We start from the raw sequence: 24224 nt of genomic DNA on the forward strand, positions 1-24224 counted from the left end.
CCTAGCCAGCCGGAGTCTCAGCACCCATACGTGGATTCATAGGAGCCAGTTTTCCAGGCCAGTCCCATGGCTATGACTGGGGCCGAGCAGGCATTCTCACAGCCTTACTCACAACCTTTTTCATAAGGGCTTGATGCTGACATGGAGGGTTGGTGTAAGAACCCGCACCGTTAATTAAGGAATTTAATTAATTAAATATGCAAAAATAGGAAATGACTCCATAATTGACCCTAATAATTATTTATGAGGCTTAATAAATGTAGTAAGTGGTTTCGAATGCTGAAAGTCACTTTTCGGAAGAAAAGTGCAGATACCGGTTCTGCTAGTCGGTATAAATATGTACCGAAAAAGTATCCCGAAAAATTAATGTAAGTGCATGATAATAACTAGAATAATATTTAGGACTCGTAAAATGAGTTTCAAGTCCAAATAATGAGAACTGGTGCCAGAAATTGATACTGGCTATGAAAAGTGCGTACCGGAAAGGTAAGCAGAAAAATATTATAAAAATTTGATAATTCTTGTAAAATTGAGTAGGTTAAGAATCCAAAGTTTGGGATTAAAATTCTAAGCGGAGCAACTAAAGCTAATACTGCGCGTTTAAGTGTGAGTTGACTATTTATACACTTACTAAGGGCACATTGCCCTAGATACCAGATTTTCCTTCGTGAGAGAGGATGACCAGCTACTTGAGCACTGTTCCATTGGTCTCCTTCACCTTCTCTTGAGCCAAGTTGGGTCCTTTGGCATTGATCCTTCTCTTTTCTTCTTGTAAACACTTGGGAATCATCTTTGTGAGGGTGTAAGGGTGCCTTGCTAGGGGTTTTAGTCACTGTTTCTGGTCAGGGAGTGTGCTGAGTTGGGATATGGGATGAGAGCCACTTTCTTCTTGGTTTGTGTTGCTTCATGAAGCTACCTTTGTGAAGAAAGGAACCATCTTGTGCTAGCATTTTCGTGTTCTGTCCTAGTCAGAGGTTGAGGCACTGTTGGTGAGCTCCAAGAGCCTCTTGGTTCTGAGTTTTGAGCCTTGGTATGTTGTACCACCCTTTGTTCGTGAGTTTTATGCTTAAAAATGGAAGCTTGATGCATGTTAAGGCTAAAAGATGATAACTTAATGTTGGGGTTGGTCAAACACACCTAGAAATGCATGTTTAAGTGTCTTTAATCGGTAAAAACCCAACCTTGGAAGGATATCTTCACGAAATGCAGTTTCTGCATTCTGTCATGAAATATCCGGATATCTGCCCGAGAAATATCCGGATATGTGATATCCGGATATGGGATTTGGATATCCGGATATTGGATATCCGAATATGGGAATCTGGATATCCGGATATTGTATATCCGGACATGGTCAGTGAGATATCCGGATATTGCATATCCGGATATGTACCCGAGGAATATCCGTATATTCTGGGATTTCGTAGAACAGTAGGCTATTGGGGGTTTGTGGACCCTAGATTGATGAAGTTGAACTTCTGTAATTAATAAACTAAGTCAGAATCGTGTGATTAAGGGCTTGTGGCTTTGTTGGAAGCCTTAAGACGTAAATCGTTAAAGGAGAACGTAGTCTTTATGTTAATGCTTTTGAGTTATGTATGTTGATACACTTGCTGGTCCTAAATCAGATTGCGATCTGCTGTGTGTTGGACTTGAGCTGTGAGGACTCTTGGCATTGGATAGTGAGCTTGCAAGGTAAACTTTCGTGTCCTCGGTTTAGCCATGTTGTGGTTCCACCATGTCCCATGGGGGTATGGTTATATGCATGTTGTGTTACATACTTTTGATGTTTTGGAAATGCTGTTGAGCTGTTATATATTAGTGCCTTGTTGATATGCATGGAGGTGTTCACCTATACGGTAAGCCTGAGTATGTAGAACATACAATAGGGTGAGGCTGTGGGTGAGGTGCAAGCGGTGTTCCTTGTACTACATGTAGGTATAGACGTATTCCTACATTTCTCTGGCCAGTAGAATAGTGATTACACACATGCTATAGACATCTGTCGCACTATATAGTTTTGGAACTGATAATGATATAAATGCTTTTAGAACTTATATTGCACATGTAAGTGAGCTTGGGGTGGAAGATCATTGAGGACTCCTTGTCTTACTGAGATTTCTGGTTTAGAGATCTCACCCCACGTTTGGGGAATGCTTATTTCAGGGTCAGGTAATCTTGAGACCTCAGGCGACAGGAGGCCGGAGCTGAGTTAGATTTGCTGTTATTTATGCTGACATGTTGGATGCTGGATTTGCATGCTGCTTAATGCTTATAGCTTCAGTTCATGTTATGGAGTTTTATGTTAAGACTTGTTGTTTACGCTGTTTATTTGGTGAGCATGGGGATTGTCCATGACACGTAGTATTGTTTTATCTCGAGTCTTTTGGGAGTTGTAATAATGTATCAGGATATTGTCCGGATTACGAGATGTAATGCCGTGATTTAGATACACACTTTATTTATATATTAAGGTAGTTCAGTAGATGTCTTATTGCAATTTACATACAGGCGATATTTTATGAAATTGATTAAGTAATCGACTTGGCTAAGATTAATGACGTCATAATTGAAAAGAAAAAGAATATTCTGCAATTTTTAATTAAGCATCGCTTCATACGATGTAATGTTAATATTCCGGGTATACACGGGGGTGTTACAGTTGGTCTGCTAAAGATACCCAGAACGTGTGGAGAGAGCTAGGCCGTTTCCCAGATAGCCATGACAGTGAGGAGACTCTAGCCACGGACACCCACAGTCAGGGATTCACGCCATCCCACATGCAGGGTAGTACTTCAGGCCATGTTTATGCACATTATCCAGGGCAGTCTTCGGATATTGGAGGGAGCGCATCGACAGATGATTTTATGCGGGCGGCTATGGATGATTTCTAGACTCCACATACACCGACACCTCAGGGAGACCCAACATGGGACAGACGTATCCTGCCAGATAGGGATGCACGTCATAGGCAATGGCATCTGTGGTCGTAGTTTCTATTTTATATAGGGATTTTATGTATTAGTTATGACATTATCAGTTTGTTGTATTGTGGACTGTACATTTATGTTTTATTTGGATTAATTGTCCCTATATTTTATTTGGATTAATTGTCTTTAGTATTAATGCTTTGAACGTCAAGATAATTTTTCACCTGATACGGGAACTGATAAACACGAATACTACTATGAATTAAAAACATACATAAAGGAAATAGTCCAACATAACGCAAATTACAATTCAACAAATTAAATAAACCATGTAGATTTAGTACTAAGTGAATCAGTTGTTTCTCCCACGATTTGGTCATGCTCTGCGATTATGGCCGCGTTCCTTGCAAAGTCCACACTGATACGGCTTTGACTTGTCTCAACTTCGTCCATCTCATTGCGTATGCGAGTTGACTTTGGACGACCTTTTGCACGCAACATAGTGGTATCAGGAATAATCTTTGGGCCTGTACTTGTTGGTATTGCTTCCTCTTTTCCAATTGGCTCTCACGGAAAAGAATATGCCTCGACCAAGTTAGATGTCAAGAAGACATCGTCTACGTACGTGAAAGGACTCTGCCTAACACTTAAAGCAGCAGCAGCGGCGTGACTACACGGGTACTTAAAGGCCTTAAACTTTCCACATTGACAAAATCTCTGTGGAAGATTGACATAATATGAACGCTCCCAACCTGCGTCAACCTCGAAGACAGTATGATCCACGTTGTATGCACGAACATGGTGGCCTGTTGCATGTACCTGATTCTTCTTGACCAATTCAACAACATTTTTGCCATGACGATGAGCTGATTCAAGTTGCACAACAGCAGATGTACCCCTCTCAACAAAATAATGAACCAATTTGCTATATGTGTGCTTAACCAATGCAATTATCGGCATATTTCTGGCCCCCTTCAAAACCCTGTTCACAAATTCTGCCAAATTTGTTGTCATATGCCCGTACCTTTGTCCTTCAATATCATAGGCACGCGACCACTTTTCCTTAGGGATGGCATCAATCCACTCAGTAATTTGAGGACTACTTTCACGAAAGCTCGCAAGATTCCTTTCAAAATCAACCATGGTCGGAGTATAGCCTGCACAAATTGGACATCACCGTAAACATAAATTGTGAAACATTGTGGAAATAAATAAATAAGGATTTGTGAATGAGTTTACCTAAATTCTTTAACATCCGCTTCAAACCCTCATTCCGAAACTTTTGATTGAAGTTGCTTGCAATATGACGAATACAAAAGACGTGATACGCTTTTGGTGGCAGCCAAGTAGGGTTATTCTCCACAGAAGATATTATGCTACGATGACGATCTGAGATCAGACATATGTTTGACATGTCTGTAACATGAGCACGGATATTAACAAGAAAATAGTCCCATGCTTCCAAGGTTTCACCTTCAACGATGGCAAAAGCGATCGGTAAACATTCATCATTACCATCTTGGGCTGTGGCCACCAACAATTTCCCTTTGTACTTCCCATATAAATGCGTTCCATCAATCTGTATGACGGGTTTGGCAAATTTGAACGCCTCACAACACTGTCTAAACGTCCAAAAAATGCGACGAAAGACCTTTTTTCCAGTAACTAACCCATGCTCCGCATAAAAATCATTTGTTTGGATATGATAAAATGAACTGGAGAAAAGCGAAGCATGTATTCGCACCACCTTGGCAAAAAAGCATAAGATTCCTCTCAATCACTGTACATAATAGCCATCGCTTTCTGCTTCGCATACCATGCCTTTCTGTAGGAAACTTTAAAGCCATATTTAGAGGTTATCCTTTCGTGAACCAAAGAAATTGAGACAGATGGTTCTTCCCTTATCATCCCTGCATCGAATAGGTCACACACTCGATAAAATAGAACGAATTTAATTAAACAGCAGTATGTAAACGTTGACAATTTATCAAAAATAAATATGGACCTAGAACGAGATCTGCAATAACATCTGCATCGAGCTGTCTATGTCCCTGGGAAATATGCTCATTCAAACAATTGTGATCTTCACCCAATCTCGTAATCTTCCAATTTTCACCAAACACTGGTTTGATCGCCCTGACACGCCACAGGCAACCTTTATCATACGCACAACATTTCATGGATAACTTTGCAGGCGTGCTCTCAATTACAATTGCTTCTTGATGCTCCCTAATCAGGTTGTGCTTAAGTGCCATTTGGACATCTTTTTTTGTTGCAAATTCTTGATTCACAAATAACTTGTCACCCAGTTGCCACGGACCTTGTATTGAACCCGATCCTGAAACCGTACCATCAGTGCATGATTCTTGTTCGCTCCGATAACTCCAATCAATGTACGAATAATGCGGAATTCCATGCCAAAAAGGAATAACAGCCTCGTCACCTGCAACTGCGGATTATAACTTTTTTAATACAAACTTCCTACATCATGTATTAAATTAGGTATCTATCCAGGTATATACAAATTATATCAATTACCTTCATGATGATTACCTAATGGGGCTGACGCAACGTCATGCAATTGCGGCATTTGCGCAACCACTGGTTTATGGAATATTGGGATTTGAGACGCACCCATCTCACCACCTTCATCTCCTTTTGAAGCACTAGCATCCTCCGCCAAAAGACGTTCTTCCAATTCGATATTTTCATCATCGTTGTCGTCGGCTTCGTCGTGCATTTCCCAAGTCGGATCATTTTCATCTCCCTCAGAAAAGTTACCAACTGGAGACGCATGACCGACAGACGAAGATGGAAGACGACGAGAATTTAAATCAACTGACCTCACCAGTAATGGAACTTCATCCGTTGCGGCGATGTCGACATACAACTCCAGAAAATCTGTCCTTAACTAGTTGAAAAATTCTTCCATTGTCATCTTCACGTCTTCATCGTCAACCACTTGCAAACTAATGTATTTATCACATTGCCATAACCTTGTCGTGATCTGAGTGATACATTGGTTGCCTTGAAGACTTAACTTCTGTCGAATTCTCTGATGCAGTTCGAATGGTTGCATTGCGTTGGATACGTGTCGGCCTTTTTTCACCTTCAAACATGACACCTCGTCGACCTTCTACCTTCCTATCATTGTAATATAACACAACACGAACAGAATCAGGATGTGAACTCATTCTTAAAAAGAATAAGAAATAAAATTCAAATACTAAATTAAAGATAAAGGATTATAGAAATTTTGGTAGAGAAGAGAGATATGAAAAGTGAGAGAAGAGGTGTGAAGAGTGAATGAAGGGGTAGAGGTATATATAGGGCACACATGTGATGCCCCTTTTGGGCGTCACATGTGACGCCCCATTAGGGCGTCTCCCCTTAGGGTGAGACGCCTCAATGGGGCGTCACATTGTGCAATACATCCGTGAATATTTCCAAAACTGCAATAAATGCGTAATTATTTAATTAAAAAGCATTATTTTAATTTTTTTTGCCAACTTCAGTTATGTATAAAACCTCGACCGGCACCACATTGCTTCATGACATAAGCAATCAAGCATATACTATAAGAAGTTTCAGACAGAAAACAGAGTTTCAATGGCTATCTTGTGAAGCTAACAGAGGAAGAAGTCGATAGAATGACTGGAAAGGAGTGGTGTATCTTTCCAGATGAGAAAAAAAAGCCCTCTATACAACAAGGTCTTGAGATTGTATTTGTAGTGATATTAGCACAACAATGACCACAGGAATTATACAGAAAAATAAGCAATTTCATGAGGCTTACTTGGAGGACATGTTTGGAGAGAAAACCTAAGGTGGTTAAAGCTGTCAACAAGAAGACATGCCTTGTACAAAGCTGAAGCATTTGATGAAAAGTATCAGTTGACTGCTAACGAATATCCAAAGCCTAAAGGTAATTTCTTTTGATGAGAGTTCGACTCTACGTTGCACCAACACTTTAAAAAATCTGAAATATTGTATCTGACACACTCCGACACTCTGATATGCTCAAACATCTATAATATTTGAAATTTCAATACATATCATGAAAAAATATCAATGTTTTATCAAATTAATATAATAAAAATTAAAAATGAATAACGAATAAATCTCACTGAAGTGTATGAGAGAATTTTAATTTGAAAATATAATAGTAAATATGTACATCTTATGTTTCTTTGCAAAATTGATGGATATAATGAATTTAGTTTCATTTTTTGTTAAATTATTAAATATTAAATATAATATACACTATATAAATTAAAAATATTATTTAATATCAAAATATGTCTTAATATATCAAAATTCAACATTTTTTAGAATTAAGATGTCGTGTGTCCCGTTTTCATATCGGTACAACATAGGTTTGACTAACAAATATCACTGATAATTGGCATTTTCTGTTATGAATGAGAAAGGGAAGTGATAGGAACCCACTTTGGTTTGGACCTCAAATGCAATAATTGACCCAAATTGGTAATGCTGTTAACAAGTGGAGATATTGACTGGAATGCCCTTCAACAGAATAGAGCATGAGTGTCATGGAGTTGGTTATATATAGGGGAGGACGCAAGGAAAGAGGGACATCTGGAAAAGTCTGAAGTAACTTGGGCCCTTTGGGGATTGGGAGAGAGTGGAACCTCTCATATGTGTCCACATTATCATTACCTTTATTGCTTTGTTATTCTCATTTTGGAGCCTTGTAATTTCTTTTACGTTCTGCAATTTTCCCTAGTATAAGGTGTTTCTGTTTGTAATGGTCATTGTGAAATACATGAATGATGAATATTCAGATCTTGGTTTCTTGAGTAATTCTGTTTTAGCTTGTTAATTGGTTGGTCCTTATCAATTGGTATCAGAGCTCCGATCTAGGAGCTCTGTGGTATGGGCACTACACAAAACCTGGAGAAACGAATGGATGTTGTGGAGGAGGAGCTGCGTAAGAACGATGCAATACATGATGAGGTGATTCGAAGGATGGAAGCGAATGAAGTGGCGATGACGGAAATCATCAAGAGGTTGGATGAGATGGCTGGAAGGAGGAGGAGACGTTCTCGCGATGAGAAAGATGACTCTGACGATCGAGTTTCAGGCATTAATGGAGGAAGGATAGACATGAGGTTTAACTTGGATGCTCCGGTGACCAGACGATTCCGGCCGAAGGTGTTTGACAACCCTTACAGGGCATTGTGCACACTGAAACAGAGTGGGAGCATAGCAGAGTTTCGCACGGAATTTAACAAGAGGGTGGGTGCCTTGCAGTTAGAAGACGAAGACTTACTCATGGAAGCATGGCGGACCGGCGTGTGGGACATTATCCGGGAAGAGTTGCTGAGGTTTCCGACGCTTAGCTTATCGGAGATGATGAAGTTTTCCTTGAAAATCGAGAAGAGAAACGTTGCTGAGAGGGAGGAAGGTTCTGGACAGGTTGGTAAAAATGGGGCTCTGGATTCAGTTGGTATGGTTTTGGGCCAGCGTACAGAAATTGGCCCAAACGAAACAAAGAAGGGTGCTGCAATGTATTTGGGCCCAAACAATGCTAATAACCCAGATAATACTAACCCGTTTTCAGCACATTCCAGAAGCTCTAACATGTATAACCCTAATGCCCACAATGCTCAGACGAACGACAAGAGGGGTGGACCAGCGATGAGGGGTTCGTCATCGGCCACCAGTAACCGTATGCAGGGAGATAACGTCAGCCATGGACGACGACTGTCACAAGCGGAGCTACACGAACGTCAACAACACGACCTCTGTTCTAAGGGCTATGAGTGCTGGAGTCCCAACCACCAGGTCCGTCAACTGCATCCTTTGGTGGTGGACATGGACGACGAGGAAGAGAGAGAAGGGAACGACGAAGGAGAAGGGTCAGCGGCAAAAAGGTCGGTTTCCGTCACTGGAAACCAAACGACGAGGAGCTTCGTGAGACAAGAGCGACGGCTGCTGTCTCAGGCTGAACTCCGCGAGCAACAACATTGCGACTTCATACGCGACAAGCGTTGGAACCCAAGCCACATAGGTGAAGCCCGTCAGCTCCATCTGCAACTGGCAGACGAAGACGAGGAAGAGGGTGATAGGAAAGAAGACGGAGCAGCAGTGGCACCAATCGTTGGCGTATCAGAAATTGGCCCAAATCCTTCGCTGGAGGAGTTTGTCAATAACCAAGTCAGTTTTGCCAATGTTTCTGACTGTATCTCCTCCTGTCACTCTGCGATGGTGGGTATCAGGATCAAGGAATCCACTAGCTTGCTTTATACCGTCTGGGATCATGGATGATAGTCAGAAATAATATAAACGGAACGTGGAGACCTTGGGGCTGTCTTGAAGCGTGGCGAGATTTGGGAAACTCTAAGGTAACCAAAGTAGTTAATAGGTTTCACATAGTTAATGAAGATAAACAGGGAATTTTATGGGATGAAATTGTTGATTTTTTGGGACTGGATGGAACACAAGAACAACCTGTGCCTAGCTATGTAAACCAATGGAAAGGTATATTTGGAAAAGAGCATTTTTCCATTGTCATTAATGTTTTTGATCAACATGATAAGGCTGTTGTGGCTACTAATGAAAATCTTATAATCAGAGCTCGTGTTACTTGCTGTATGAAAACAAAGGCAGAGACACTCAGTTGCAAATTTGTAGTTAAGGGTTCAAGGGCAGTAACAAAATGGGATCCTGGTGGGAGTTATCATGCTTCAAGCATATATGGGTCCCAACAATTCAAGCAATGGGATCCCGGAAAAATTAACATCACCTTGAGGACAAGGTGATTGTTAGGGGGGTAGTATTGATAGGAACCCACTTTGGTTTGGGCCTCAGATGCAATAATTGACCCAAATTGGTAATGCTGTTAACAAGTGGAGATATTGACTGGAATGCCCTCCAACAGAATAGAGCATGAGTGTCATGGAGTTGGTTATATATAGGGGAGGACGCAAGGAAAGGGGGACATCTGGAAAAGTCTGAAGTAACTTGGGACCTTTGGAGATTGGGAGAGAGTGGAACCTCTCATATGTGTTCCACATTATCATTACCTTTATTGCTTTGTTATTCTCATTTTGGAGCCTTGTAATTTCTTTTACGTTCTGCAATTTTCCCTAGTATAAGGTGTTTCTGTTTGTAATGGTCATTGTGAAATACATGAATGATGAATATTCAGATCTTGGTTTCTTGAGTAATTCTGTTTTAGCTTGTTAATTGGTTGGTCCTTATCAGGAAGCTTAATGGCAAGAGCCTTCATAATTCAAATAAGACAATAGCAGCAATAAGTGCAGTAGAAATTTATGTAGAAATTAAAATGGAAAATAGTTATCTTTCTATCATCTGAAGTTGCTATTTCTATGAACCACAATCAACCCAAGGAGGAAGTGATTTATAAATTCTGTTGGTCCGATAAGTTACATTTAACGTTGAGGACAAGGTCCATTTACATGTGGGGGGTAAAATAAGGAAGATGCTTCAGCTACTAATATGGGCAATTAGTTACAACTAATAGATACATGGCAACCGAAACAAAAAGCATGAGTAAAATACAAATGAAGGATTAAAAAAGGTGAGCACTGTGATATATCTCGACTGTTTCTTTCCCGAGTTACTCCTTTCTTTCCCAAACCACAGATGCACCTTCCTGAATTTCTGTAATCTCATGGTCCTGGACGATAACATTAAAAAAGAAACAGTTAAAAGATAGTAGGTAGTAAATCTTCGATCTTTATCTTATCCCACTTCATAAAAAAGGACAGGAAACTTTTTTGTTGTTGTTTTGGGGGGGGGGAGGATGTTCAGTGTACATGAGATATAATGTGGTGTGCAGGATGTGTACCATTAGTAGCCGAGAAAAAGATGCTCAATTACCCAAAGATATCACATACCGCATTATAAACTGGTATTTGATTGCGCCAAAACTCTAAAGGAGGAAGAAGCAACCTACCTGCAACATAACCCAAGCATAAAAAATCTGTCTGAAGTAAATGGCAGTGGATCATGCTTTTTAAATTAGAATATAAAAAAACAATAGCGTTGGGTGAGGAGTGTTAGATAACATAAGAGTGCATGAAAAGCACATAAAGTACAAGTATTATCTGCAAGCCTAATAATATGTAATATTTTTACATATAGACATCAATAGAAAATTTTACCAGATCTGGATTTTCTGAAACTCAATGACTCTGGAGAAACTGAGGATATTTTCCGTTTGCCTCCCTTTATCAAGGGGCTTACATCCTTTACACGAGGATATTTCACAGCGGATGCAGATTTAGTCATTTTTCTCTTAGGACTGATCCCTTTTGTTTTAACTGTCACTGGTTTTTTCTTATAACAGCCTTCAGTTTTTGCTGACAAAGTTCCAGAAATTCTGGATACAGATTTTTTAGCTAGCTGCTGGGATGATGTGTTTACTTGTCCCTGTGATTGTGACTCACTGGGTGTCACTGGAATTTTCAGTCCCTCTCCATCATGATTCTCCAAGGCCACTGAGTTAGAGCGCTTCTCTTTATCTGGATACTTTGGAGGACCTCCAGAAGCAGGCTGATTATTCTGCTGGCAGACTTTAATATTACGCAACCTGGCACTACGTCTACTCTTGCTACCACCACAGGCAACATTCACCCCACCCATCTCCTTTGAAGCATTGCATTCATCGTCAGAGAATGGTTTCTCATGTGATTGTGACTGAATGGGTGTCACGGGACTTTTCAGTCGTTCTCCATCACAATTCTCCAAGGCCGCTGAGGTAGAGCTCTTCTCTTCATCTGGATACTTTGGAAGACCTCCAGAAGCAGGCTGCTTCCTCTGCTGGCAGACTGTAATATTGCGCAAGCTGGCACTATGTCTACTCCCGCTACTACCATAGGCAACATTAACCCCAACCTTCTCCTTCGAAGCATTGCATTCATTGTCAGAGAATGGCTTCTCATGTGATCGTGACAGAATGGGTGTCACCGGACTTTTGAGTTGTTCTCCATCACAATTCTCCAAGGCCGCTGAGGTAGAGCTCTTCTCTTCATCTGGATACTTTGGAAGACCTCCAGAAGCAGGCTGCTTCCTCTGCTGGCAGACTGTAATATTGCGCAACCTGGCACTATGTCTACTCCCGCTACTACCACAGGCAACATTAACCCCAACCTTCTCCTTCGAAGCATTGCATTCATTGTCAGAGAATGGCTTCTCATGTGATCGTGACTGAATGGGTGTCACCGGACTTTTGAGTTGTTCTCCATCACAATTCTCCAAGGCCGCTGAGGTAGAGCTCTTCTCTTCATCTGGATACTTTGGAAGACCTCCAGAAGCAGGCTGCTTCTTCTGCTGGCAGACATCAATATTATGCAACCTGGCACTACGTTTACTCCTGCAACTACCATAAGCAACATTAACCCCACCCATCTCCTTCGAAGCATTGCATTCACCTTCAGGAAACGGTTTCTCGTGATCAACCGTGGCCTCTTCAGGTGAAGCTACAGGAGTTGGAATAGATTTTTCTACATCTACAACAACAATTAAAATATCTAGATAATAGACCAGAGAGAGATATAAAGGAAATGATAAAACATCAAACAACTACTTACCATCTGATAAGATTTCAGGACGAATTGCTATTACATTATCAGAAACAGCACCACCCAAATCAATGTCTGTGGTTGATTCCTCTCTGAAACAATCTATGACATAGCTTTCCCAGTTTGAAGGAAAGCCAAATATAAAACGGTTGAAAACCTATCCATTAATAAAACAAACCCAAAAATCAAATCAGTATAACATACAAATTTTATATCATCAAACTTGGGACAATTCCCACATTATAAACAACATCTTCCAAGACCCAGCATATACATTGAAACTTATGAACAAACCTCAGGGGAGAAACCATTTTCGAGTGTGCGTTGCTCGTTAATGAAACCATTGATGATAACGTATATCCCATCCGCAGTCTCAAGGTTAAACACATCATATCTTTTGATAACAGGAGCAGAAACAAACACCCGAATTGCTTCTTCCCTGAAACACAAATTGTTACAATAATCACACAATTTTTATCATTCATCATTCCAATCCAATGCGACCCTGTTCAAAGCAATTCAAATTCCACATAAACATTACACCAAAAAAATTCGCTACTTAAAAGTTGAAACGTCAAGGGTCTCAAAACCCTAACATGAAAGGGGGAGGGGTCTTACTTTCTTGATGACACGCCTGCGACGGCTAAACGCTTTCCTTGGAAGTCGTTTTGGGCTCTAACCAACCACCAATCGTACAAGCAAACCTTCGCGAACGAGAAAACAAAGCATCAGAACCAAAAAATAAATAAAATAAAATAAGAGAAGGGAAGAACGAAAGAAGTAGTGAGAATTAAGGAAGAAAAAGTAACCGTTCGTCGGAAATAAGATGACTCTGCGACGGCGTTGGTGTCGTTAGTAGGAGTTGAAATTGGAGTGGACTCAGCCATTAACGCGAAACGGGAAAACACAGTCCTATATCTTCTCTGTGGTTCCCGCTCACAACTCTAGTTGTAGCTATTTTTCGTTTTTTTTTTTTTTTGGTATTATCTGGTTGTAGCTTCTTCTCTTTTTTTCTTTTTTTGTTAAACATCTAGTTGTAGCTTTTACTCCTTTTAGTCTTTTACAATCGGTACTTCAATTATTTTTTTGTCTTCTCAACTATTTTTATGTGGTCACTCTACCAAAAACAAAATGATTTAGGGTATGTTTGAGGAAAATCATTTTTCTCAACATGAGATTACTTTATCACGAGGTATCGAAATTTGTATTATTCCTTTTTTTTTCAAGTGATGGGTCCCACCATTTATTATTCTATGGCATGAGAGATACTACCTCATATGACATGATTAAAGAGAAACTCATATTTAAATTCTGTTTTCAAAAATAATTTTTAATTTTTAGAAGAAAAAAATGTTTGACAATATCTTTTTTATAAATATAATTTTAAAAATTATAATTATTTTTAAATTTTTAAAATCACATTTATAGATATTAGCACAGTTGTATTACACAGTTGTATTGGTGATACTGATTAACTCTATCTGATTAGTTTGTTACTGTATCTGATTAGTTTGTTACTGTGTTAGTTTGTTAGATGCTTAGTCAGCAATGTATTAACCTCAACTCTATATATATATATAGAGAGAGTTGTGTGTACTGTATAATCAATCAACTCATTCACTTCTTCTCAGTATTAATCACAATGTTCATCTCTCTGATCTCTCTATCCCTCACCTCTCTTTTCTCTCATCGCATCCATGGTAGAATCTTGATATGGTATCAGAGCCCTCACCTAGGGCCTGATCCGTTCAACAAGCTTCAATCATGACTTCCGCTACCAACCTCAACGACAACAGCGCAACTCAACCAGAGAAATCAACTTCCAGATCTACAATGGAAACTAAGGATCCTTCCACACTCTTCAATTTCACGATCTCAGTGAAACTCACAGAAGATAACTATCTCTTCTGGAACCAGATCAACGAACCGATTATAACATCACACCAGTTGCAGTGTTTTTTGGTGAACCCTATTCCCTTGAAGTTCAATTCAAAACAGGATCGTGAAGACAACATCTCCACTTCAGAATATACAGAGTGGTTAACTTAAGATCAAATGCTTCTGACCTGGTTATTATCAACAATTTCTGAACAAATAGTCAATGACATTCTTCCAGTCAAGCACTCATTCGAAGCTTGGGAGAACATACACAAAGTGTTTCATGGAGTTATGAAATCACGAGCCAGACAACTCAGATCTGAACTCAAAATAATGAAGAAAGGAACGAAAACAGCCAAAGAGTATCTCACTCGAATGAAAACAATTTGTGACACTCTCAAATCGATTGGAAGTCCAGTATCTGTTGAGGAACATACTGGAACTATACTTGAAGGTTTGTCCTCTGAATATAATCCTTTTGTAATGATGATACACGATCGAGACAGAGCTTATTCAGTAGCAGATCTTGGAGTATAACTCATGGCTCATGAACAGCTCCTACTTAAGCAGAATGAGCAACTGCTAGCTGAGGAAGCATCTGTGAATCTCACACAACGCAGTAAGGCTCCTCCGAATGCTGAACCAGAAGAAGAAGAAGACTATGTCTCTGAGAACAGAAAACAGGATCGAACAGATCACCAAACGTTCATTGCTAAACGCTATCACACTTCCAATGGTGAAAACAAGGGAAGAGCAAGATCTGGAGGGAAATTTGGTCGTGGAAGAGGACGTGGAAATAGAACAAACGTTCATTGCCAACTGTGTTACAGATTTGGTCATGACGTACGTGATTGCTGGCACAAGTTTGAAGAGAATTTCATTCCAAACATGCCTTCACCACAAAACACCTCTTATCCACAATTCTTTGCTCATCAACAACCTCAGAATGTCAGGTCCTTCCAGTACAATAGACCACAGACTCAAACACAAGCACAAGCTTACTTGGCTGCACCATCATCTTCTAACTTAGCACCACTTCTTGAGTGGCTGCCTGATTCAGGTGCTTCGGACCATGTGACCGGGGTTCCTCAGAATGTTACACAAGGACACCAGCTTAGTGGTACTGACCACATTTTGATTGGCAATGGCCAAGGTTTGCCTATAACAGCAATTGGATCTTCTTCCTTCTTATCTCCTGTCGATAATAGCACCTGTCTACATCTTAAACACCTACTTTTAGTTCCATCAATCACTGAAAATCTCATCAGTGTTAGTAAATTTGCTAAAGATAACTCAGTTTTCTTTGAATTCCATTCTGATATTTGTCTTGTGAATGTCAGGATTCCCATAAAATTCTACTTCAAGGTACTGTTGGTGAAGATGGTTTGTACCGTTTTCCAGATCTCAAGTTTGCTAAGGACACTACTTCAGTTGCAAATAAACCTTGCTCAAAGTCTGTCAGCCTTGCTAGTATACCTGTTAATACAAGTGTTCAATATTCTAAATCTGTTGTTGATGTAATTGATAGTAGCCATACATCTTCTGATTTTGTAAACAATTCTATGTACACCTTGTGGCACTGCCGTCTTGGGCATCCACACTTAGATTCTCTCAAGAGTGTACTTAAGTCTTGTAATATACATCTCAATAATAAAATGGCAGAATTTTGTGCTTCTTGCTGTTGTGCCAAGGCTCATAGATTGCATTCCACACCTTCCACTACTGAATATAAGCAACCATTTGCTCTTGTACATAGTGACCTATGGGGACCCTCACCCCTAAAATCAACTCTTGGTAATAACTATTACATCTCATTTGTAGATGCCTATCCCAGATACACACGGCTTTATCTTTTAAAGCAAAAATCAGATGCCATCACAGTCTTCAAACAATTTCATGCCATGATAACTAACCAATTCCAACTACCTATAAAAGCCTTACAAACTGACTGGGGTGGTGAGTTTAGAGCATTTACTCAATATCTTCAAATGAGTGGAATAGCCCATAGAGTTACTTACCCTCACACCTCTCATCAAAATGGTATAGTTGAGAGAAAACATCGTCACATTGTGGAAATTGGGTTAGCCCTTCTAGCTCACTCCTCCCTTCCAATGAAATATTGGGACTATGCTTTCACCACAACCAGTTACCTAATAAATAGACTTCCCTCATCTGCCATCAACTTTGAGATCCCATACACCAGATTATTAAACCAACAACCTGATTACAAGTTTTTTAAAAAATTTGGGTGTGCATGTTTTCCCTTCCTCCGTCCCTACAACAAACACAAGTTGGTATTTAGATCAAAAGAGTGCATCTTTCTTGGTTATTCATCAAGTCACAAGGGATATGTCTGTTTAAGTCCAGAAGAGAGAATTTTTATTTCCAAAGATGTATTGTTCCATGAATTTCGTTTTCCTTATAAGGAATGGGAAAGCACTAGCAAACCTTCCCTCAGTCAACAACTACCTACTCCTGCATCTTTTCCATTACACATCCTACCTCAACCTACTCATCCCACATCACCTCATACCTACCCTTCTCATCCTACTTACCCCACTAAAACATCTACTTCTGCCAATTCAGCATCTGTCCGTCCAAGTTTAGCACAGGTCTATTTGCCTACTAAGTGTCCCACTGTTACACCAACCTCACGTCCTTCTTCTTCACCTATTCTGCCTACACATGAATCTCATTCACTTATTCTGCCTACAAATGAGACTTCCCTTACTGATTGTCCAATCCCTGTCGGTCCAATTTTTTCTTCTCCGAGTCAGTCTCAAAGTAGTGTTGCTGAGTCCAGCTTCTCTTCTACTCCTTATTCATCTCATTCTGAATATGTGCCATCTGGTTCACATAGCTCTTCTTCATCTGGTCACTCTATCACCACTAGATCAAAAACTTTGGCAAGAAATATTGCTTTGCTTACCTACCTTGAACCCACGTCTGTTAAGTAGGCCCTAGCTAGCTCATGCTGGCACCAAGCAATGAAATTGGAGTATTCTGCATTACAAAATAATCACACTTGGTCTCTGGTTACTTTACCTCCTGGTAGAAAGGCTATTGGGTGTAAATGGGTGTTCAAGATTAAAGAAAATCCTGATGGCAGTGTGAACAAATACAAGGCTAGACTTGTGGCAAAGGGGTTCCATCAAAGACCAGGTTTTGACTACAATGAGACCTTCTCCCCAGTTATCAAACCTGTTACAGTTCGAGTTGGTCTCTCTATTGCTCTCACATATGGTTGGTCTCTAAGACAATTGGATGTTAACAATGTGTTTTTGAATGGTGATCTTGCAGAAGAAGTATATATGATTCAACCTCCAGGGTTTGAATCCGAAGACAAGTCACTAGTGTGTAGGCTTCACAAGTCCTTGTATGGTCTTAAACAAGCCCCTAGAGCTTGGTTTGATAAGCTCAAAGGCTCTGTTGTGTCTCTTGGATTTCATGCAAGTAAATGTGATCCTTCTTTATTTATTTACAAGACTGGTTCAATGCGAATTTACATGCTTGTCTATGTGGATGATATAATTATCACAGGGAACAATTCTGCCTTTATTCAGCATCTCATAACTCAGCACAATTCCACTTTTGCTCTAAAGGATCTAGGAGAACTAGACTACTTCATTGGCATTGAAGTTAAGAGGGACTCTGTTGGTTCTCTTTCTCTCAATCAATCTAAGTATATCAGGGATCTGCTTTCTCGGGTCAATATGTGTGAAGCTAAGCCCATCTCAACTCCTATGCCCTATAGCTGCAAATTATCCAAAATTGGCAGCACCCTATTTGAAGATCCTCATCTATACAGATTAGTTGTGGGAGCCTTACAGTATGCTACAATAACAAGGCCAGAAATATCCTTTGCTGTGAATAAAGTTTGCAATTTATGAGCCAACCGTGTTTGGAGAATTGGAAAGTGGTTAAACGTATCTTGAGATACCTACAGGGAACACTCACTCATGGCCTTCATTTTCAAAAGGTCAAATCAGCCTCTGGTTCCTTTGGACTTACAGCGTTTTGTGATGCTGATTGGGGTGGTGATCCTGATGATAGGAGATCCACCTTCGGTGCTTGCATCTTTCTTGGTCCTAATCTGATTTCTAGGTGGTCCAAGAAGCAATCCATTGTAGCTCGATCCTCTGCAGAAGCCGAATACAGAAGCATGGCTCTTGTTTGTGCAGAAATCTTGTGGATTAAATCCCTCTTTCATGAACTACATTTGTCCCTTTCTGTCCCACATATACTTTGTGATAACATGAGTGTTGTTGCTATAGCACATAACCCCATCTTGCATGCAAAAACAAAGCACCTGGAACTAGATCTACACTTCCTCCGTGAAAAGGTTGTGGCCAAAGACATACTTGTTCATCATATCCCTGTTGTGGATCAGATAGCCGATTCCTTCACCAAACCATTACCTTTGGTTTCCTTCTGTGATTTCAAGAGCAAGCTCAGAGTCTTGAACTCAGCTCTGCCTCATCAACCCTGCTGACCTTGAGGGGGAATATTAGCACAGTTGTATTACACAATTGTATTGGTGATACTGATTAACTGTATCTGATTAGTTTGTTACTGTATCTGATTAGTTTGTTACTGTGTTAGTTTGTTAGATGCTTAGTCAACAATGTATTAACCTCAACTCTCTCTATATATAGAGAGAGCTGTGTGTACTGTATAATCAATCAACTCATTCACTTCTTCTCAGTATTAATCACAATGTTCATCTCTCTGATCTCTCTCTATCCCTCACCTCTCTTCTCTCTCATCGCATCCATGGTAGAATCTTGATAATAGAATATTTCAGTTATTTTTATTTTATGCTTTTAGTTTTAACTTTCAAAATAAAAAAACACATAAAATACTTATTTTAGTGACTATTCTACAAAATAATTTTAAGAAAAAAATAAAACATAATCAACATACCCTTAATTATTTTAAGTATAATTTTTTATATTTTCGTTTTTATCATTTATTTTTTATTGAAGTTAAAACAGTAAAATGTCAGAGTTATTTTTTTATATAAAATATAAATGTAAGGTTTAAGTGTAATATTCAAATAAAAATTAGTGATGAAAATAATAAACAATAATAGAGCGTATATATATAAATATATCAAGGAAAAAAGAAATAAATAAGTAGGACGATAATATTTATTATCTAATAAATTATGGTAACAATTTAATAAAAAATTAAAAATTTGATAATGTTAATTTATTATAATAATGTGAACTTACTAAGGACAAATAATAATAAATAAAATAAAAAATTAAAAGAATTAAAATATATTTTAAAAATGACTTGAAATTTTAGGATTAAACGATTATATATTTATCCCCACTTTTATTTATTAATTTGATGTTATTCGTGTAATATTACACATTTTCATGTGATTTTAATTTAACGAGTTATTTTGTGTCATAGTAGGTCACGTGCATAAAAGACAAGTTGTGTTAGTATTTAAAGTACTTTTGACACAAATAATTATTTGTGTTGTATTTGAATTGAGGGTATTAGAGTTTAAAATGACATGAGCATGACTTGTCAACTCAAATTGTTATTCTTGTAATTTTACACATTTTCATGTGATTTAAATTTAATGGGTTATTTGTATCATATCAGATCACATGCATAAAACACAAGTTGTGTTAGTGTTAAAGTTTTGACACAAATAATTATTTGTGTTGTATTTAATTTGAGGGTATTTGTGTTTATGTTCTTGTAAGAGATTTCAAGATGACATGAACACGACTTGTCAACCCGAATTGTTATTCTAGTAATTTTACACATTTTCATGTGATTTTAATTTACCGGATTATTTGTGTTATATTATAACATATGCTTAATATAAAAAAAATTGTTAAAGTTTAAAGTTTTGGCACAAATAATTATGTGTGTGGTATTCAAATTAAGAGTATCCGTATTCATGTCTTAGTTAGACTACAATACGACATGAAATGTTATCATATAATAATGCAACCATGTTGCGTCTTAAATGGAAAATATATCTTTATAGTTTTTTTAGATAAGACTTAACAGGTAATGAAATAGGGTGAGTTTCAAGTTTAAGGTCATGCTCACCCAAATTAAGAATTTGAGGCCACTCTGGTCCTATTAAGTTACTAGAAAAAATTTTAAAACTTGCACAAGTTAGTTATCTTATTGGGAAAATCAAGAACCATAGAGAATTTTCGAAAAGTGACTAAAACACAATTGCAAATGAACAAGAAAACTACATCTCACGAGCGTCGTGGAAGGTTTATTGATTGGAATAATTGATGATAACAAAACCCTAGTATAAATAAGAGCTCAAACCCTAAACCCTAGTATAAATAAGAGCTAGAGCATACCCCGAATAACGAGCCAACACCAAAAGACAGGACACAAAACTCATTTGGATGGACTTTTAAAAAAAATATATATGGCTTGTTTTTTTTCATAATGAATACTTTTAAAAATTAAAGTTGTTTTACGTTTGGATGAACCACATAAAAAATACTTTTAAATAAAAATATTATTTGAATGTTAGAATTAATAAATATTTTTTATATATAAAATTACTGGATATGTTATGTTAGTGGAATGGAGTGGTTGGAGTGAGATTGAAATAAAATTGAATTTTTTTTATAAGCAATGAACCTAACTTATAAGAAAATATTATTTTAACTTTTTTTTTAATTTTGCTTTTTCCAAAAGTTACTATCCAAATACAAAAATATTTAAAATGACTTTTTTTTTAAAAAAAAATCACTATAAGAAAAAAATTTCCATATGCAATATAATCACTTTGATTTTCATCGCTTTCGTAAAAAAAAATTAGATTCCATTTTTCGTATCATTCCCACTTCAACCTATAGTTATTTTTGTGAATAACAACAAAAGTTATTTGGTAATCTCTTAAAAAAAGAAACTATTTAAGGGTGAACACCAATGTCTAGCATGGAAGGTAATAATTGTATCTACGGAGTAAGTGGAAAAGTTAATCGGCAATGATGAGACTAGTACTTCTAGCCAAAGTCCGATGGGTAAACTAATAAGGGATGTGTGTGTGTGTGAATTGTTGGGTTTATGTTTTTTTACTTAAGCCAAATTGGGCTAAGAGTATGAGAAGAGTTCAAGAAGCCTAGAGTCAAAAGAGCTTAGGTCTAGGGTTTCTTGGTACTCATATAGATACTTGATGCTCACCGACAAGTATACCGATCGCACAAGTAATACAATGATAAGAAAAGTATCGTCTCCACAGGGATTGAGATCAAATATCAAATAATTGTCCTTTTAAGATGGGAGAAGTTCAAATAGGTGTGTGAAAATTGTTGTTGATTTGAGTAAAAATAAGAACTAAAAGTAAAGACTTATTTTTGGCTTTTTGTTTATGAGAGTGGTTTTGTAAAAATATGAGAAGGCATCGTAGTTAGCGTACACTCACCAAATGATCCCGGCTTCCTACTCTGGATTGATTTACAATACTCATTTACATAAATATTCAGATAAATTATCATCTAAAAATATTATTAGTTAACCCTCAATTCCTTGCAAGATTAACCCTTTAACCCCAATTAGAACCTCAATTCCTTGCAATGTTCCTCATGGATTTAAGCAATGAACACGATAAATTAAGCATCTGCAATCAAATATACGTCTAATCCTAGCACACATACCAATTGTTACCCTACTCCCTTTCAAGATCAAAACCTCAATATTCATATCTAGGGTTCTAACCCTCAAACTATTATCAACTATCAGATTGATCAGTTCTAATAAAGAAGATAGAAATTACGCCAGAGTAGAAATAAAGATAAATATATAAACGAGTAAATGTAAACCAATCCGTCGTAACAAGGGTTCACATTGGGTTTGTGACCCTAACTACAATAAAAAGAACTAGCCAACCATTGTCATGGCTGACATAAAATTATAAAAGATAAAGATGAAGAGAGTAATTACAAAAAGAAGACTAAGAACAATCCTTTGTTCCTCTCCTCCTTCTGCAATCCTTGTTTCCTTCCTCTCTGACGTCGAAAAGTGCCTCTTTTTTGTCATAAACCTCCTTTTTATATATCTCCCCTATCATCTTCCAAAATTGCCCTTAAAAGACACGGTGATTTTTTTCTCGCAAACCGGTGCAGGTTGGCGCCGGTGTGGCGCCAACTTGCGCCATAGTTCTGTCACTTAAAAAAAACATGTCCTGAAAAGTTCACAAATCGGCGCGGGTTGGGGCCAGTATGGCGCCAACTTGCGCTAACTCTCTGCCATTTGTACCAACGTGGTCTTGTGACATTCGCACACCGGCGCGGGTCTGCGCCGTAGTGGCACCAGTCCGCGCCAACTTGTTGGAAATTGTACCGAGGAGCACCCGTGTGGAGTCGCATCAAGTAGCTTTTTTACAATTTTGTAGTTTTCACTTCTTCTACCTATATAAACACAACCAATAGGTGAGAAATATCATTGACATGGAAAGAATCAATATAGTAAGCAAATATGTATATAAATAGCTCTTTTATGACTCAATTCTTATCAATTTCAACTTAGAAAACTACATCTGCCAGAGGCACATCAAATCATTCCCAGATTTAAACGTTGTTGTCCCCAGCAATGTACAAGACTCAATCCAGAAAACAATCATTTAATCCAGCATAACATAACATTACATAGACACTTTCAGATACAATATGCCATGCATGACTGACCCAATATCATAAACTCCCAACAATGTCATCAACTTCTTAAAGATGCAAGTCTATATTGATTACCCCTCACACAGATAAATAATGTCACTCACACTTCTACTTTAAGGGTGTCATGATCACTCAATCAATCACAGCTATAACACTACCATAGACTTGATCATATTCTCAAAAATTCTTAAAAATGAAGAATCAAACACGTGCACCAGTTGATCAAAAAGACTTCACAGGTTATAACTTGGCCGGGTTAAGGGGTAGGAATATATGGATAGTAACTCAAACAACCATGAGATTGAAAAACTGATATTATTTCACTTTAGCACATTCAACTTAATGGTTTTGCTCCACTACATTCCCACAGAATTTCGGAAATTAATTCCTTTCAGCCACCTTTTATACACATTCATTCTTTTCATTTTTCTTGCTTTTTTTTAAGGGCACAGATGAAATTTACATCCCCTAATTACTTGACCTTTGTGGAGCTTACCTCAATTTCTTTGTTTTTTTTAACACATCAGTAATTCAATCTCAATCAATGTAAGTCACATGGATATAGGCTAAGCCATCAATCAGGCACAGGTCATTTATCAACAAAATCATTTCAGGCTCAAGGGGCTAGCAATGGAAAAATTTATACAGGTGGACTATTTTGGCCATAAGCTAACAAGAACAAAATGCCTTTATCATTTCAACCAATGCATGCATTAGAGAGAAACAGATCAAGTTCTAGAGTGTTACAACAGTGAGGTCTCTCAACAAGAAAATACAGTGTTTAAGCTCAAACCTCACAGCTATGGTATCAATATAGACTCAAGAAAATTGACCTCAGACATTATCAGAATTTCACAACATAAGTTCAGACAAACGAGCAATCATGTAATCCAATTATACCTATGCAATGTTATGCCAGAATGTCATACAATATACTTCCAAGAATTCAGTCAAGCACATTAACTAGATAAGCACATTTAAACCTGAGAATTGCTTAAAAACATATCAATATTATTATTTTTATTTTTATTTTTTATTTAGAATTAAAGATAAAGAGAAACACAAAATACTAACTAAAATAAAATAAAGAAAATAAAAGAGTTTAGAATATCTCCCCTGATAAAAGAATTGCAGTTCCAAGATGCTTTCTTAAACTGCATCATGGAACAAAT

The 24224-nt window shown here is 38.0% G+C and overlaps 2 protein-coding genes across 3 annotated transcripts; both read right to left on the bottom strand.

Moving 5' to 3' along the window:
• Window positions 1–3497: 3497 nt before the first annotated feature.
• On the bottom strand, window positions 3498–5670 carry LOC133290664 (uncharacterized). Its single transcript, XM_061488784.1, has 4 exons — window positions 5469–5670; window positions 4943–5085; window positions 4170–4509; window positions 3498–4087 (listed from the first exon to the last, which is right to left on the bottom strand). The coding sequence occupies exons 1-4, from the start codon at window positions 5668–5670 to the stop codon at window positions 3498–3500; spliced, it is 1275 nt and encodes a 424-aa protein (XP_061344768.1).
• Window positions 5671–10314: 4644 nt separating this feature from the next.
• Window positions 10315–13431, bottom strand: LOC133290660 (kinetochore-associated protein KNL-2 homolog). 2 transcript variants are annotated; one of them, XM_061488779.1, is made up of 7 exons: window positions 13312–13431; window positions 13121–13206; window positions 12797–12941; window positions 12512–12659; window positions 11084–12424; window positions 10817–10875; window positions 10315–10596 (listed from the first exon to the last, which is right to left on the bottom strand). In XM_061488779.1, exons 1-7 carry the CDS (start codon window positions 13387–13389, stop codon window positions 10537–10539), a joined length of 1917 nt encoding a protein of 638 aa, XP_061344763.1. In that variant the 5' UTR covers window positions 13390–13431; the 3' UTR covers window positions 10315–10536. The 2 variants fall into 2 exon arrangements, with proteins under 2 accessions (XP_061344763.1, XP_061344762.1); XM_061488778.1 differs by having other exon boundaries at window positions 11084–12430.
• Window positions 13432–24224: the final 10793 nt, after the last annotated feature.

The sequence above is a fragment of the Gastrolobium bilobum genome, unplaced genomic scaffold, assembly GCF_033153095.1.
Source record: "Gastrolobium bilobum isolate Gb01-03AN ecotype WA unplaced genomic scaffold, APGP_CSIRO_Gbil_v1 utg82661, whole genome shotgun sequence".
Taxonomy (NCBI): Eukaryota; Viridiplantae; Streptophyta; class Magnoliopsida; order Fabales; family Fabaceae; genus Gastrolobium; species Gastrolobium bilobum.

Coding starts and splice junctions, on each gene's coding strand:
- LOC133290664 (XM_061488784.1), bottom strand. CDS start 5,670: ATGCACGACGAAGCCGACGACAACGATGATGAAAATATCGAATTGGAA. Junction 4,510..4,942: donor CAGATGTTATTGCAGATCTC/GTTCTAGGTCCA, acceptor CCCGTCATACAG/ATTGATGGAACGCATTTATA. Junction 4,088..4,169: donor GCGGATGTTAAAGAATTTAG/GTAAACTCATTC, acceptor CAATTTGTGCAG/GCTATACTCCGACCATGGTT.
- LOC133290660 (XM_061488778.1), bottom strand. CDS start 13,389: ATGGCTGAGTCCACTCCAATTTCAACTCCTACTAACGACACCAACGCC. Junction 12,431..12,511: donor TCCTGAAATCTTATCAGATG/GTAAGTAGTTGT, acceptor TTGTTGTTGTAG/ATGTAGAAAAATCTATTCCA. Junction 10,876..11,083: donor TTTCAGAAAATCCAGATCTG/GTAAAATTTTCT, acceptor GTTATGTTGCAG/GTAGGTTGCTTCTTCCTCCT.